The sequence below is a fragment of the Protobothrops mucrosquamatus genome, unplaced genomic scaffold, assembly GCF_001527695.2.
Source record: "Protobothrops mucrosquamatus isolate PMUCROS unplaced genomic scaffold, P.Mucros_1.0 scaffold378, whole genome shotgun sequence".
Lineage (NCBI taxonomy): Eukaryota > Metazoa > Chordata > Lepidosauria > Squamata > Viperidae > Protobothrops > Protobothrops mucrosquamatus.
Window position 1 is genome coordinate 1,193,387 of NW_015386710.1, and position 15,452 is coordinate 1,208,838.

The 15,452-nt window shown below is 34.4% G+C and overlaps 1 protein-coding gene across 1 annotated transcript in view; it reads left to right on the forward strand.

Annotated features, from left to right (window-relative positions):
* The window catches only part of ABLIM1 (actin binding LIM protein 1), a 151,047-nt gene that overhangs the window by 130,072 nt on the left and 5,523 nt on the right, over positions 1-15,452 (forward strand). The window contains exons 15-23 of the mRNA XM_015815819.1: positions 332-379; positions 5,124-5,270; positions 7,643-7,734; positions 7,834-7,930; positions 9,840-9,904; positions 11,632-11,692; positions 12,064-12,071; positions 13,139-13,213; positions 14,992-15,072. Of these exons, the coding sequence (XP_015671305.1) occupies positions 332-379; positions 5,124-5,270; positions 7,643-7,734; positions 7,834-7,930; positions 9,840-9,904; positions 11,632-11,692; positions 12,064-12,071; positions 13,139-13,213; positions 14,992-15,072 (674 nt within the window). The remainder of the gene's footprint in view (positions 1-331; positions 380-5,123; positions 5,271-7,642; positions 7,735-7,833; positions 7,931-9,839; positions 9,905-11,631; positions 11,693-12,063; positions 12,072-13,138; positions 13,214-14,991; positions 15,073-15,452) is intronic.

A 15,452-nucleotide genomic window follows, 5' to 3' on the forward strand; every position in this document is an offset into this window, starting at 1 on the left:
ATCATTAATATCCCCTGAAATGTTTATCCCATTAACAACCCACTAAGAATATAAACAGAAAGGTTTACCCTTTAGGAATCCCATATGGCCAGTCATGTGTCAAAATTTCTTATCATGTGTCTGTGATAGTTTTCTACGTTTGTGTGAATGTGCGTTTCTTTCATAAGACACTTAGCAGTTTGGTGTCATGGTTTTTCAGTTCATATGCCAAGACCTTGGTTTGGAACATCCATTCATTTTATGTTTGATTTTCCCCCCCTCTTCTATGTGTAATAATTGAAAATATAAAATTGTTTATATTTTTCTGCTCTTTATTTTTATTTTTTTACAGATCAAGGGATCAATATTTATAGAAAACCACCTATCTACAAACAGCATGGTAAACTTTATTCTTTCTGTCTTCAAAATGGGATAATCAAATTATTGAATACTTACATGAACAATAACATTCTTCTGCACTTATTGTATTACATACAGTACTAATTGATTATTGATTATTTTTAAAGTTAATATAATTTTTCTTTTTTCTTTTCTTTCTCTCTGTTGAGGTAAATAAAATAGATTTAAATGATGTAGGTTACATAATATGCCTCTCTGTTTTAGCTTGTCATTTGCTACAGCAGATGTATTCCTTATGTTTATTTCTTTACTCAGGAGCCCCTTTGAGATAAAAAAAATGTATGTTGGTGTTCATTTCAATACTTCAAACTGGCTTTATATTTTTTTAAAAAAAATTATAAGAGGCTGTTTTTAAACCAGTCCCAGAAACTGAAAATGCCTGATCTCCACAATAAAATCTGTGTAGCAGGCATTAGAGTTGACCTACATTGAGTGTCCTACAATCACTTAATAAGCTCTGTAACCACAGAACAAAACTTGGTCCAACAACTTGATCTCTATATTAGCTTGATTTTTGTATTTCTAGAAATGATTGTGACCAATTAATATTAAGAAGGGACAATCACAGCCTAAACCTTAAAATATTACAGGCTAATTCAGAAGCGTTTACTACTACATTTCCTTGCTGTTGGAGTTTTTATTGTTATATTTCTAAATCAGGAAATAACATTTTTGTTTAATTTAAATTTATTTTATTTTATTGCCACCATTTCTGAAGGTTTTGACCCCAAAGACCACATTTGTTGCCAGTTTGGAAACACATGGAACAATTTTCTTAAAAAGACATAAGAATGTCTTGTTGTGGTTCTCCTTTCTGAACACTCATCTCTTAACTTCACTTAGCTAAACAGATAATCTAAGAAAACAAACTAGTTCAAACACACCTTGAACTAGTTTCAGAACCATTCCTCTGATTTGAGTGAGTGTACATACACACACACACACACAAACACACACACACCAATTGATATTGGTACATTTTTAAAGGCTTTCAGTTCCTCTTGACATGGGAAATTATATATTTTTTAAAAAATTAATAGGTTCCTCCTCTTCCTCCTCCTTTTTCTTCTCCTTCTCCTTTTCCAAAGATCATGACAGATTATTCATTATGGAAAGCAGTGTGGAAAGTACCTAATAAGATGCATTAGCTTTGAAACAAAACCATCTTTGTTTTAAAAAAATACTGGCATTCGAATGCATTTTGTCTCTACTGTGTCTTGCTGTGCTTGACCTAATTTAAACTATAACTAATAAGAATCTCTTTTCTAAGTTGAAGCCAAGCACCAAGTCATCTAAACTCCCAAAAGGCAGTATATTTGTACATATGCCAAGTATAGGAATAGCTATATACAATAGAATATGCTGATAAAAAAGAAAGAGAGTAATTCTTTAGAAAAAAGAATACATTTTTATTAGAAAAATCACATTTAAATAGAAAACCTAAAATACCTAATCTAGCTTTATTCTAAGTAAATGAAAGAAAGATGTAGCCTTCTGACCCTCAAGAAGCCTAGAATAATATCTATTCCATTACCAGAATTGAGAGAGAGAGAGAGAGAGAGAGAGAATAAAAGTGAGAGTCCTGAGAATATCAGTTTAATCAGTGGTATTTAAGCCTAAAAGGGAATGATCAATATAAAGTTTCCATAAATAAATATTCCATAAAAAGATTAAAGGCAAATCAAATTCCTAGAAAAAATAAAACTTCCAGAACATAGAATATAACAAGATTTGTTTGCCTGAGCGAAAATATTGATCATTATGTTGCATTTAAATTACAGTGTTATATTAATTTAAAATTTTAACCCTGTCATTTCACTTTTTCTTAATGTTATTTTTATTTCTTTATGATTTTATTGTGTCATCTTATCTCCCATTAACTTGTGAATATTTTACCACTGAACTCATCCATTTCAATATGTAAGTATTGTTTGAAATTGTGCCTTTGTAGTGTCAAACAATGAGCCAAGGTAGCTGTTTTTTATCCCTTAGAACTAGACTGGACAGTAGCTCTATGTGCATAGCATACATGAAACCTAGAAGGGGAAAAATTAAAACGTGCTGTCAATTCATCTTTCAAATTCATCCTTTAGCACATCGTGCTTGCAAAGAAATGGAAGTAGAAGTCTTGATGTCCCCGAAATCAAGATTTCAGAACAATCAGGAATCATGAATTTTGTTTCTCTTGCAATACCTCTTTTTTCTTTGCAGCCATTTCAATGCATATGCAAATGGTCAGCAACATGCACAATTGAAGCATAGTGGGGCTTTGAAGAGAAAATTCAGTGGAAAAACTAACTATTCACTAACGACACAACAACACTCCCACAATCCTGTACAATAATGCTCAACTTAATTCATTTTTTGAATAACTCTTAACTTTTCACAGAAGGTGAAAAAAAAAGTCGTAGAAGTCCAGCAGAATTGCAGATACCATATTTTGAATTGATTGCTATTATTGCCATTTTGCATGTTTTTAAAAGTCCATTTATTTAATTGTATCATTAAGCAAATCTGGCTTTTCCCATTGACTTTGCTTGTTGGAAGCCCCTCTGGGAAGATCACAAATGGTAATTGAAATGTGTGTGATTCTTGTGGACTAGATGACCTCCAAGGTCCCTTCCAACTTTATTATTATTATTATTATTATTATTATTATTATTATTATTATTATTATTATTATTATTATTATTATTTGATCCTGGGATACTGCAAATATTTTTAAATACATGCAGTTGCTAACTGCCAAATTTTGATTATATCACTCTGTGGACACTGCGGTGGTTGTTAGTATAATGACCAGTTGTAAGTCACTTTTTCCAGTACTGTCATAACTTAACAGCCATTAAACAAATTGTCCTAAGTTGAGCACTACCTGTATAGCAATAAGCTGACCTTACCACAATTGAGGTTCATCTCATGGTGATAGTCACAGCCTAACTTCATCTTTAATGCATTGCTTCTAAATATTCCAATAGATTTTTAATGATATATGTGTTGTTTGGATAAATCCTGACATGAAAGAAATTAAAATGAAAATACAATAGGCAAATTTCTAAACAACTTCTAAAAGTTGTTACTGAATGTTTACAGCAAAATAAATGATATTCACTATCATTCAGTTATATATTTATAGTTCTGAACCTAACAGCAAATATTTATTAATTAGTTGATCAGGAAATGACATAGAAAGGTTGAATGTACTGTATATTCACTACACACAGGAAAAATACCATTATTGTCATTATTATGATTATAATACTAAAAAGTTGCTATGTAGAGTTTCCATTATTCCAGTAAACTTACATATTTCTAGCCATTCAAAAATTGCATACAGATCTAGCATTATATACATAATTGGACTGAAAATAGCCAATTTTCTCTACTGGACTCAGCTTAGGGATATCTACTTTTGTGAATTTGTTGGAGGTGCCAGCTCTATACACTGTAGATTTCCACTATTTTAAATGTGCCTTTACAGGTACTCCTTGACTTACAACCACAGCTGGAACAGAACTTCAATTGCTAAATGATGTGATCATTAAGTGAGTCATCATGTGACTGAACCCAATTTTATGACCAGTTGTACCCTGGTTGTTAAGTGAACCACTGTGATCGTTACACAAATCACATGGTCATTACAAATCACATGGTCACGTCATTGTTAAGTGAATCCAGTTTCCCCTATTGAGTTTATTTCTTGGAAGCCAACTGGTCACAAATAGCAATCACTACAACTGTTGTATGTGCGAACTAGTTGTCAAGCGCCCACATCATGATCATGTGACCATGGAGATAATACAGTGGTTGAAATTTCAAGAAGGGATGATCAGTCACTTTCAGTGCCATCATAACATCAAACTTCTCTTACTTGAATGGTCAAAAGTTAAGGCCCACCTGTATTATTATACAGTAATGTGGTGGAAACTTCAGCTGAAGTATGGAGGGGGAGGAAGGAGTTAAGACACTAGCTAACCTGGAATCCCTTAAGCGGAGGAAGTGATGGAGAATTTATCTAGTTTTATAGCGAGTGCAGATAATCTGGCAAAATTCTTGTAAATAGGTGAGTGGTAATAAACATACTGCTCTGATCAGTGTCTTATGGTTTCCTGTGCCTGACAAGTAAGTTTATTTTTAAAAGGGCAAATAGAGATGATTGAAATCACAAATGGGGAGACTTTCTCTATTTGGTTAAGAGCTACATTCCCACATAGGTAATTTGTCAGGAACCTAATTCTGCCAGGGACTCCACTTTTTCCCTGTACTTATATGTTCCCTTATATGCCACCCTGCATGGCATTGTGAATGAGTAGTTTGTTTCTTCCAAAGAATATTTGATGTAAATGAAAAAATATGTTCATGAATGAGTGAATAAATGAAACAAAACATGAGGGACGGGCTAGACGTATGGCTGAATTAGCTTTTGAATTACTGTTATGTACCTCATTTACATTGTGTAGGAGGGAATGAGGCTCAGTTCAGAAGAGAAATGCTCCCTTGGTTCTTGTGTTAATGCTCTATTTGTATGCACCATACAATTGAAATTCTCAGGAATGTCAAGCTTTTACGTATTACAGAAATTGGGACTTTATCTGTTACCAAAAGAGAATGTGAAAAATGTGATTGTAAGAGAATTTGGAATACAATAGTTCCATAGCATTAGTCTAGGCCATAACAAAGCAATTTAATTGGCTAGTTTTAAGTTCCCCCTAATTACCATCTAGATGCAGCTGCTCTGGCAGCCCAGAACAAGCCTTTCGATGATATCATCAAGTCCTCCAAGTTCCCAGCAGCCCATGCTCCAGCACCCAACGAGATTCCAAAGATTGAGACAGAATACTGGCCAGGTCCTCCCTCACTTGCGGCTGTAGGTATGAAACAAGTGATGTGGGTGAAAACCCATCACACCTTCCTGCTATCAATAAGTACACTTAGGCTGCTATGAATGCTGCAAAGCTTCTCACGAGGGCATTGAACTTTTTTTTGCACTGAGTGCTTGACCTCTTAGCACAGTTATGCTAAGTATCTAATTAATATTGGGGTTGTGGGGGGAAGTGTCACAAACTTTATAGGATTTGATAGCATCAGAATTACCTCTGGGGATTTCAGTCCCCATAGTCTACATCACAGAAGAGATGCTTCAAGAATCTTCTCACTATAAGTCCCTTTCTCTGGATGGCTTCCCCAGAATCTTTAAGGGTTTTAGCACAGGAGGTTGTTTTTTTTTAAAGATACTACCAAAGTGTGTGTAGTGTCCACTGGTTACATCTGTTCATCAGAGTGAAGCAGCTAGGCCAGCTTACAAATGCATTATACCTTCTCATGCATTGTTCTGTTCACCTTTTGCTTTATTCATTCAAGCAAGCAATGATCAGCCGTGAGCTATGAATGCTGACATTGGAAGACAGAGTTAAATGAATTCCTTAATCCACTTCATTGCCTTCAGAAAAGCAGCAGATATGCCAATATTGAAGTACAAGCTCATGGCTAGTCAATCCCTCTTCTGTTCTTTGAATGGGTGTGTGGTGTAGTGTAGACATTTCCACATGCTGAAACCAGACTCTTTTGGCTTGTTGTTGGACAGTAATAGCATGTATAATATTTAAAGTAGCAAAGCTTATATCTCCCCATTGCATCATTTTTGTGCCTTAAAGTTCTTAACTTTATTTTCCAATCTGTGTTTCATTTCTCTAAGTATTATTTTTAGACCCCATGTGTTCCATGACACATTGTTTAAGTTTGTTCACTCGGAGTTGGGTCCTACCTGTACAGACTCAAAATGATACATGTTGAGATTAAGGAATTTGATATGAGGTTATTTTGATGGACCAAATTCATTCTTTCTTCTGCTAGAATTAAATATCAACTTCATGGAAGAAAAAAATAACATTTAGTCATATTTTACTTTCATAGTATTTATTATAAATCTGAATATTTAAATATGGGTTAGGGCATATCTGTTATTCCACAGCTGAGGACAAAATTATTAGATAGGGCTGATTTTTTTTCTTCTATTCAATTGTGTCCAATTCGTGGAGACTGCTTGGACTTGCACTTTTCTTGGCAAGATTTTTGAGAAGTGGTTTGCCATTGCTTCCTTCCTAGGGCTGAGAGAAAATGACCGGCTCAAGGTCACTCAATCGGCTTTATGCCTAAGGCAGAACTTGCAGTGTCCCAGTTTCTAGCCTGATGTCTTAATCACTACACCACACTGAATTTCATTACCATTTATTTACATTAGTTAAAATGATAAAGGAATAGGACAGAGAGTAATATCAAGATAATAAAGGGTGATTAAAAATATCTGCAATGTGTAGCTTGCCATTATGTTTGTCTCAGGAATCAGATTTGGGATGTCACAAAAGCAAAGTATGTGCATAATTATTTAAATTACTATTTTTTTTAAAAAAAATCCCAAGATGATAAAAATCCAGTTGTAGAATCTTCTGCCTTTTATGTCACAATAATTTGATTGAGTTTGGAATTAGGTAGAATAACTTGAGAAGAGATCAATTGCTGCTCCTTGTCATATAGCAATTTATTCTGTATTGACCAACTTTGACCACAGTTCAGTATGTGAAGTCAGTACAGTTATTATAAAAGACTGAGATTGTCAAAATCATATATTGATTTTACTGTAACTAAAAGTCAGAGGAATTATATCAGCAACTAAGGATGTATAGTCCTCAAAAAGAAAAGGAATAGGTTACCCTATAACCTCTCAGAATAATTTAGCATTTGAGACCAAAGATATTTTAGTTCCTAAAATATTTTTAACGAACTATTAAAAATAAGGTTTTTAATAAACAAAGAAATAAAATATTGTGGGCCAAATTATGATTCTAATATTGGAAATACAGTATTTTCACCAGAGTAATAGCTGTGACAAAAATCTTTCTACAAGCCTGGTCTCCAAGATAGACATTTTTTCTCAACACATTCCCCTTACTCAAAAGAATTGTCTATATTAATCAAAATGTTACTAATTATGTTGTATACTTTGTAAAATTCTCCATTACATAACATTATGCACTTAATCATCAAAATGGTTTTACGTACAAAAATGTATTATTTAATTCAGAGCCAGATTATCTTCTTAAGACTGTTTTGAGATAGAATCGGTAGATTATTTAGGCATTTACTTAAGTATTTAGTTAATTTCTTCAACAATCAACTCAGGAAAAATGTATTGGTTATTACCTAGACTGAAATAGGTTCTTTTTACTGTGGCTTATGGAAGTAGGTTCTGATATGCGACGCCGATCCACTGGCAGAGACGAAGACCTTGAAGAACTTCAGAGGCGCCGGCAGCTGCAGGAGGAACAGTTAATGAAGGTGGCTGTCATCTTAATGTATATTCTCCCTCTGTGCCAAAATCTACATGATGGAATCTTTTTTACTAGCTTACTTTTTCCTCAAAATTCTCATTTGCAGCTAAATTCAGGCCTGGGGCAATTGATACTAAAAGAAGAGATGGAAAAGGAAAAGTCGTTGCTTGCCAGCAGATGTTACGATTCTCCAGTTAATTCATGTAAGCAGCAAAATTAGAAAACCATAAAGGATTATGGGACATGATGAACTAGGACTACAGTCCTCTACTGTATTCACATAGCTGACAGTTGAGCCAATTGACTTCAATGAGATTTAGTTTTTAATAGATCTGTATAGAGTTGTACTGTAAAAAGTTGATATTATGGCTGGTTCTCATCTAATTATTGAAGTTCTGTTTCTGATAATGCAAAACATGACTTCTAAATAATAACCAGGAAGCAGCTTTTTCTCTGATGTGTTTACTGTCTACGTTATAACTCTAGTTATTTCTCACAAAGTATTATCGGATGTTTTTAAATGAAGAAAGATTCCCAATGGACATTTCTCAGCATCTACTGAACAAATCCAGAAAAAGAAACGCCTATAAAAGAACTGTGTTCCTTTTAAGTTACAATTACATAGAAAACTTCCTGCTTTGATAATATCTGGTGAAAAGCTTTTATTGATTCAGGTTATAAGATAAAATCCTTCCAGTATTAACTATATATTTGCCACCAATCAGAAGCTATTTTTTCCTGCATCATTCAGAGCTCTCATGTGGATGTTTTGAAGAACATGCACCAAAGTTTCTCCATGTTTGTGAGATGGCTATAGTTAGGGAATTGTTACAGGGAATTGCATAGCTAATCATTGCAGACATTGTATATGGTAACATATGTACTCCCACAGCAGCTTTAGGAAGACTGATTTTGTATTTATATGATATATAGAAGCATAGAAGTTTACTACCTCTTTATATAAAATAAATATTAGACAGTTCAAGCATCTCATTTTAAAATGAGCATCTAGTTTAGAGAAAAAAGACTATGTCACACTCTTATAATGTGGCCATCTATATGAGAGGATTGCTTTCATGCAACCTATATGGGTATCTATAAAAAGCCAGTAAGTAATTCATAAAGAATGATTAAGAAAGCAACATTTGACTTGTTGATTCTCATAGTCTTTTAGATTAGGTTAGGAAAGGAAATCAATGCCTCAATGAGTAAGGCAATGCATTCAAAATACATTGATGACAGCAATATCATCAAACAGGTCTTTGGGGTAAATTGATATTTCCAAAGAGAAAGCAAAGATACAATTACTGTTTACTTATAGGAATTTTGTATATGAGATGCATGCTTACGTGCATATATTTTCCTTACACTTTTTGAGCTTTTCATTTGCTTTCCAGAACTCTAAAATATATTTTAAATATATAAACTTTTACTAGGAGACCTAGGGCAATGATAGTAACAAAAGTAAAGAAAGACAAGGATGATTATAGCTTTCATTCTATCTGTCTGCATCAAATCGCTTACTTCCAGGCAACAGTCTATAAAAATGATTCACTTCTGGGTATACAAATGTGTCTTTGTGTATGATTACAGAGAGCAGCCTATTCAGCCTAATCTGAGACATAAATTTAGTAGATTGCTTTAAACAAGTTTTTTTTTTTTAACCTCAGACTCTGCCTCCGATTTTCATCATATGGAAACAATAGTAATCCTGACTTGTAAATAACTACTGACAGAAAACAGCATTTTGCTTATTTAGTGTGTGCAAGAAAATAAACTAGTGGAAGAAAGTATGTTTTAAGCAATTTGAATCAAAGACTCAGAATTGAGTTAAACCATGACCATAAACCATGACTAGCAAGAAATTGTTGCTATGTAATATGTAGAGTGACTTGTAGACAGTTAAAATCCATCTATGTCTGTAAAATTAGAGAGGAATTGAAAATTTCATATCCAAATTTCACTTACTGGACAAAATCAAGATAACATTATTGCCTAAAAACTTCATACAGGCACAAATTTATACTTTCAAAAATTTTAATTCTAAGATGCTGTGATTTTGACGATGTATTTTTATTTCCTAATAATTATTGTTTCCTTCTTCTCACTTAGCTTTACACGCAGCTGCTTCTAAAACTTCTTCACTGCCTGGGTATGGACGAAATGGACTTCACAGGGTGAGCAGACAATTCTTTCCATATGAGAAAGTACACTTTAAATTTCAATTTCTGTTGAGCTTCTAAGGACCAAATAACTGAAACCATTTTATGTTGAATAACACTAAAACCATAGTTGAATAAAGTTCTTTAGGATACATATGTTAAAAATACAATTTAAAACAAAAATGGTAAAAATAACATAATTCAGAAATGTTAAAAATAGAATAAAAAATAAAATTAGAAGAACAAAATAGAAACATTATATCAACAGTGCAAAATTCTTACTTAGCCTTCACGATAGTTCTACCTGTATTTCTTCCAGTCTGCCATATTTCCGCTTCAAACTGTACTTTTAAGGCTTCTTAAGTGTGTTGGGAAGGAAAGGGCAGTTACTAAGGCCACTTCACCTGGGAGGGGGCTTAATCAAATGGATCTATATAAGTCCAGAATGTCCAGATAATAGAAGTCAGATAGGAAACCCAAGAATGATAATTAAATGTTACATAACTTTTTTTTAACTGTTAGTGGATTTCATCATAAATATTATTTATCTATGGAAACTATGTGATAATTAATTTCTGCATATCTGTCACTAGTGTCTATATTAAGCTGGTACAAGATATTCTGGCGCCATAGGCAGAAATACGACAAATCTAAAAATGTTCCTCAACGAAAGGTGTGGTGATAAATTATTGATAAAATTGTTTTAGACTAAAGATTTCTGCTCTTTCTCACCCTTAGTATATATATTTCATATAGCTTTATAGGCATAGAGTACAACAACATTTCTCCTGTACCACTGTCAGTTTTATATGCACTTTTTATGAATATCATGGATATTCCCAGATAAAAGGCAGTTTGGTCTAATGCAGTGGTGGCGAACCTATGGCACGCGTGACAGAGGCGGCACTCAGAGCCCTCTTTGTGGGCACGCGTGCCATGCCCCGGAGATGGCAACCGTCCCTCTTCAACCAGCCGCCTGCTAACTCACCAAGGTCCCACATGGCCGGATACATCCCAGCACCCATGCGCTCCCTGGTCTCTGTGTGCAGGGGCCGATGGTGTCAGGCAGCAGCCGCCCTAGCCCCTGCCTCACCTTGCCCTGTGACAATGGCACCCCTGCCTTGCCTTGCCTCGCCTCACCCCCCCAGGACGAGCCTCCTGCCCACCACCCCACCTGCCAGAGACCCCCTGGATCTCCCCCAACCCTGCCCGGCCTCCACAGGCGTCCTTCCCCACGAGCAACATTGAGGTGATCATGCCCACCTTGGTCACACCCACCCAATCTGCCATAACCATCACAGCCACGCCCACCCAGTGGACCACGCCCACCTGGCACCCGGCAATAAATAAGTGGGTTTTGGATTGCAGTTTGGCACTTGGTCTCTAAAAGGTTCGCGATCACTGGTCTAGTGGTTAAGACATTAAGCTAGAAATCAGGAGACTGAGTTCTAGTTCTGCCTTAGCAATGAAAACTATCTGGGTGACTTTGGATCAATCAACTCTGTCAGCCCAACCCATCTCACAGGATTGTTGTGGGAAAAACAGGAGAAAGAAGGAGTATTGGTTGTTTGCCACCTTGAGTTATTTATAAAAATAATAAAGGGGGAGGTAAAAAATAAATAAATATAAATGAGTGTATTATTGATATGTTTTACATGGCTTTTGTGCTGATCTTTTTATTGTCATTCAATGTACAGATAATGTGAGTTACCTGTTCATTTTTTTTATATATATATATACAGCCGATGTCCACAGACTTTGGTCAGTACAACAGTTATGGGGATGTGAGCAGTACAATTCGAGGTAAGTTTGTAAAGGAAATAGAGTGTGAGGTTTGGGCTGTAGGTGGTTTTTTAGTTATTTTCAGCACTTATGTTTTCTGTTGTGTTTTTATAGTAATACATAAGGTCATCTCTCACATAAAGCTTTTGGATACCATACTTACTCTTGAAATATAGGTACACTTGCCATTTGTTGAAAAAAAGGGTGGAAGAGATGGTTCAACAATATATTGAAGAGGATGTTGTAAAAATGAAATTAAAATTTAATGAAGGCAGAAAATATATGTATTTTTAGGAAAGATAATTCTTTAGGAAAGACTCTAAGCTTAAAACTTTTGTTCAGAATGTATCTTATCCTAATTATGTGTCTTCTCTCCATATTTCCCTTTTCAGATTACCAGGTTGGTAAAGATTTTCATCCATCAAGTAACAGAAACAAATTCATCAACAGTGCACCAACTATGTTATTCATATGTTAGACAAATTTCTTGAAACTTGTTAATTTGCTTGTTTTATTATTAATGATATAAATATGACATTATGGGAAAAAGTGTTTTACTGTCAGTTTTGTGATTTTTTTTATAGCAAACATTTCTAAGATTGTCAAAGAAGCAATCAGTGACAGTTCTCTCATTGATTGATTTCTCCTGACCACTTTGGTATTATCCAAAGAAAGTCCAAATATAATTCTGCTTATTCTATAGTTATACCTTTGCTCTTCTTCTCTAGATGATTTTCTGTCTTGTTTATATTTTATTGTGAGCATGAAATAAAAAACTGATAATGTATTTTATACAAAACAGGCACATGGGCTGTATAAAATGGCCAATTAAAAATGTAGTGTTATTTCTTAAACATAACCCTTCTCTTCACATGTTTGAATATTACTGTTATGGAAATATCTATACATTAGTTACAGAAAATACTTTATTGATGTAGAAGGAATTAAAAAAAATATTTGTTAAAAAGGATTAAATGCTTTAGTACAACTGGAAAGCAACCAAATATTGTAAAGATAATAGCTAGAACTAAAACAACGAATCATTCTGCGGGACATTCCTGATTCCCTGAATAATGATGAATGAATATTCTAGATAAGCAGAAGCTACTAAATTGTTAAAGAAGTTAGGCCCTAAATATAGAATGTTTGATATTTTTAAAACTGATCCAGTAGTTTGTGTTTCTTATGACCAAAAAGTTTTCTTATTTGGTCAATCGGTCTTTGGGAAGAGTCCCTGGGAAGCTTCATAATTGAAAGAGAGGAGCATGAATAAAGGCTACTTAAATTAGGAGCCACATCTATAAGTATAGTATATATTGGGCATAATTATATTTATTATACATATTTCTTTGTAACCTTAGCTTAAATTAAGGTGCATACTTAGCATGAATACCTTTACTCTATTTGTGTGGGTTTGTAAATAAGGATGTAATCTATGTGTTTGATACCCACCTGCTTCTGATACAGTTTCACCCAGATGGTCATGTCCCTGCAATGCGAATGGACCGAGGAGTTTCTATGCCTAACATGTTGGAACCAAAGGCAAGTGCTAATTTTATTCATTGTGCTTCTCAACAATGAAGGGTAATTTTTTTTTGAATGATAGATGCTATTAAAAATGTTGTGGTATCCACTTTTTAATTTGTTTATTTATATGCCAGTGCTCTCTTTTTCGGGACAGTAGGACATCCCCTTTATTTTAAATGAGAACATAAGATAAGAGATTTAATATATAGGAAACTAGATGGCAGTATTCTAGGTAGACTTAAAACAAATAGACCTTAACAATCATTGGAAATCAGCTAGCCACACTAGTAACCTAACAGCATTAATTGCAATAAATCAGCAGAGTGCTGCAGGGATGAATTCATTCATTTGTGTGCACAAAATAAAATGGAAATCAAAGCAGATGTTCTGATTGCGATCCCATTATATACATTTTTATTCAGAAGTAAATTCTAGTAATTCAATGAGATTTATTCCCTGAATCACATGATTCAAAATAGGATATCCAAAGCAATCCAAAGTGTATGTGCAGGAAAGGGTTGTTACGTGAAAGGCCGTTTTCAAAACCAGACTAATTAAGGTTGTACATTTTCTTTTCCTTATAACTCTGAAAGAAGAATAATTTCTTCTATACAGCTCATTATTTTTGATGTAGTATAGAAAAGAGGAAGGAGGCTGTTTGAGGATGCGAAGAGGAACAAGTTTGAACTGAGATATACACAGTGAGAAAGAACCACTTCCCTTACTCTCTCTCTCCCCCTCCACACAAAACCAGAGTGACATAAATAAAAAAGCAGATACATATATAGAGAGATAAATAGATATTCATGGCCATAAACCAACGTTCTTTAGCCACAGTGTTTTTCAGACAGTCTTTCTGGAAACTCTTTTTTGTTATTCATTGGTTAAGAGTCACTGATACAGATGTCAGGTTAGTTCTTAAGAAATATGCTCAGGATGTACAGTGTCCTGGTCATTATAGTTTTAACACACGCAGCCCTAACTTGGGATTGTAGAGACATAGTCATGGGAAAATTAAGGCAATACGAGGCTGCAATGTATATATGCTTATCTCTGAGTATATTTAGTTGAAATCTTCAGAGACTATATATACAAGTTTTCCATTGTCACAATGAGTTCACCCATCATCTGACTTCAAACAAATAAGCCAAACCCAATCACATTCTGGTTTGGCACAATATGTGAATGCAGCCTTATAGAGGCTTGTTTATATATTCCTGATTTTTAGTCTCTAATATTTATTTTATTAAAACTCAAGGTTCCTGCACAAGATGCTTGCACTATCACATATAACTAGCTTAATAGGGTGGTGGTATGGTGACTAAATGGGTATGTCGGAAAGTAACTTTTAGTTTAACTTAAAAAGAGAAATGAAGAGGACAAATATAAGCAAAGGAATGGCCACTGAATTAACTTTTTAACAGTTTGCTTGTGAGTCCAAACGCTAAGAAGACAAAGGCAAATCAGTAGTGATCTGTAAAAGAAAGAAGATAGTAAGCACTATCTATGAGCTCATCAAGGGGAGAGAGAGAGAGAGAGAGAGAGAGAGAGAGAGAGAGAGCGCATGCATGCATGCATGGGGACATCTTTATAATTATGAGACTTCATTGTTCAGTAACAAATATTCCAAGGAAGCATACAAAAGACTGCACTTTGCGTACCCATACTTAAAACAGCCATGTAATGAACTTGCAGCTGTCTTTTGACAATGACCACATTATGCTTGCGAATTTAATGTCTATTTGTGTCATTTAATAAATTCTACATAAAGGCCTCTTCTATACGGTTAACAGATATTTCCTTATGAAGTACTCATGGTGACCAACAGAGGGCGAAATAAAATTCTAAGAGAAGTGGATAGAACCAGGTTGGAGGTAAGAACCAGGTGTCTAGTTTGGCATTAGAAGAAAGTTTTGTAAGGATATGGATTGCTCATTATTCATAAAGTTACAAGATAATGCATTAATCCGAACTAATTGCTTCATCCATACAAAACTAATTAATACATCAATCCATGCCTGCCTGCTCAGAAATAAGCTTTACTGAGTTGAGTGATCCTTTCTAAAGTAAATGTGTATAGAATCGGAACTGAAATAAGCTTCATTATTTATACACAAGTGACATTCCATGAATAAGCAGCATGTCTTTAATATCAGGACCTTGAAACTTGAACTTAGATTCATTGACTGCATTAAGCAACCGTGGCATAAAAATCAGTTCAGCAAGCTAGATTGTGTTAAAGCATAAAACCACA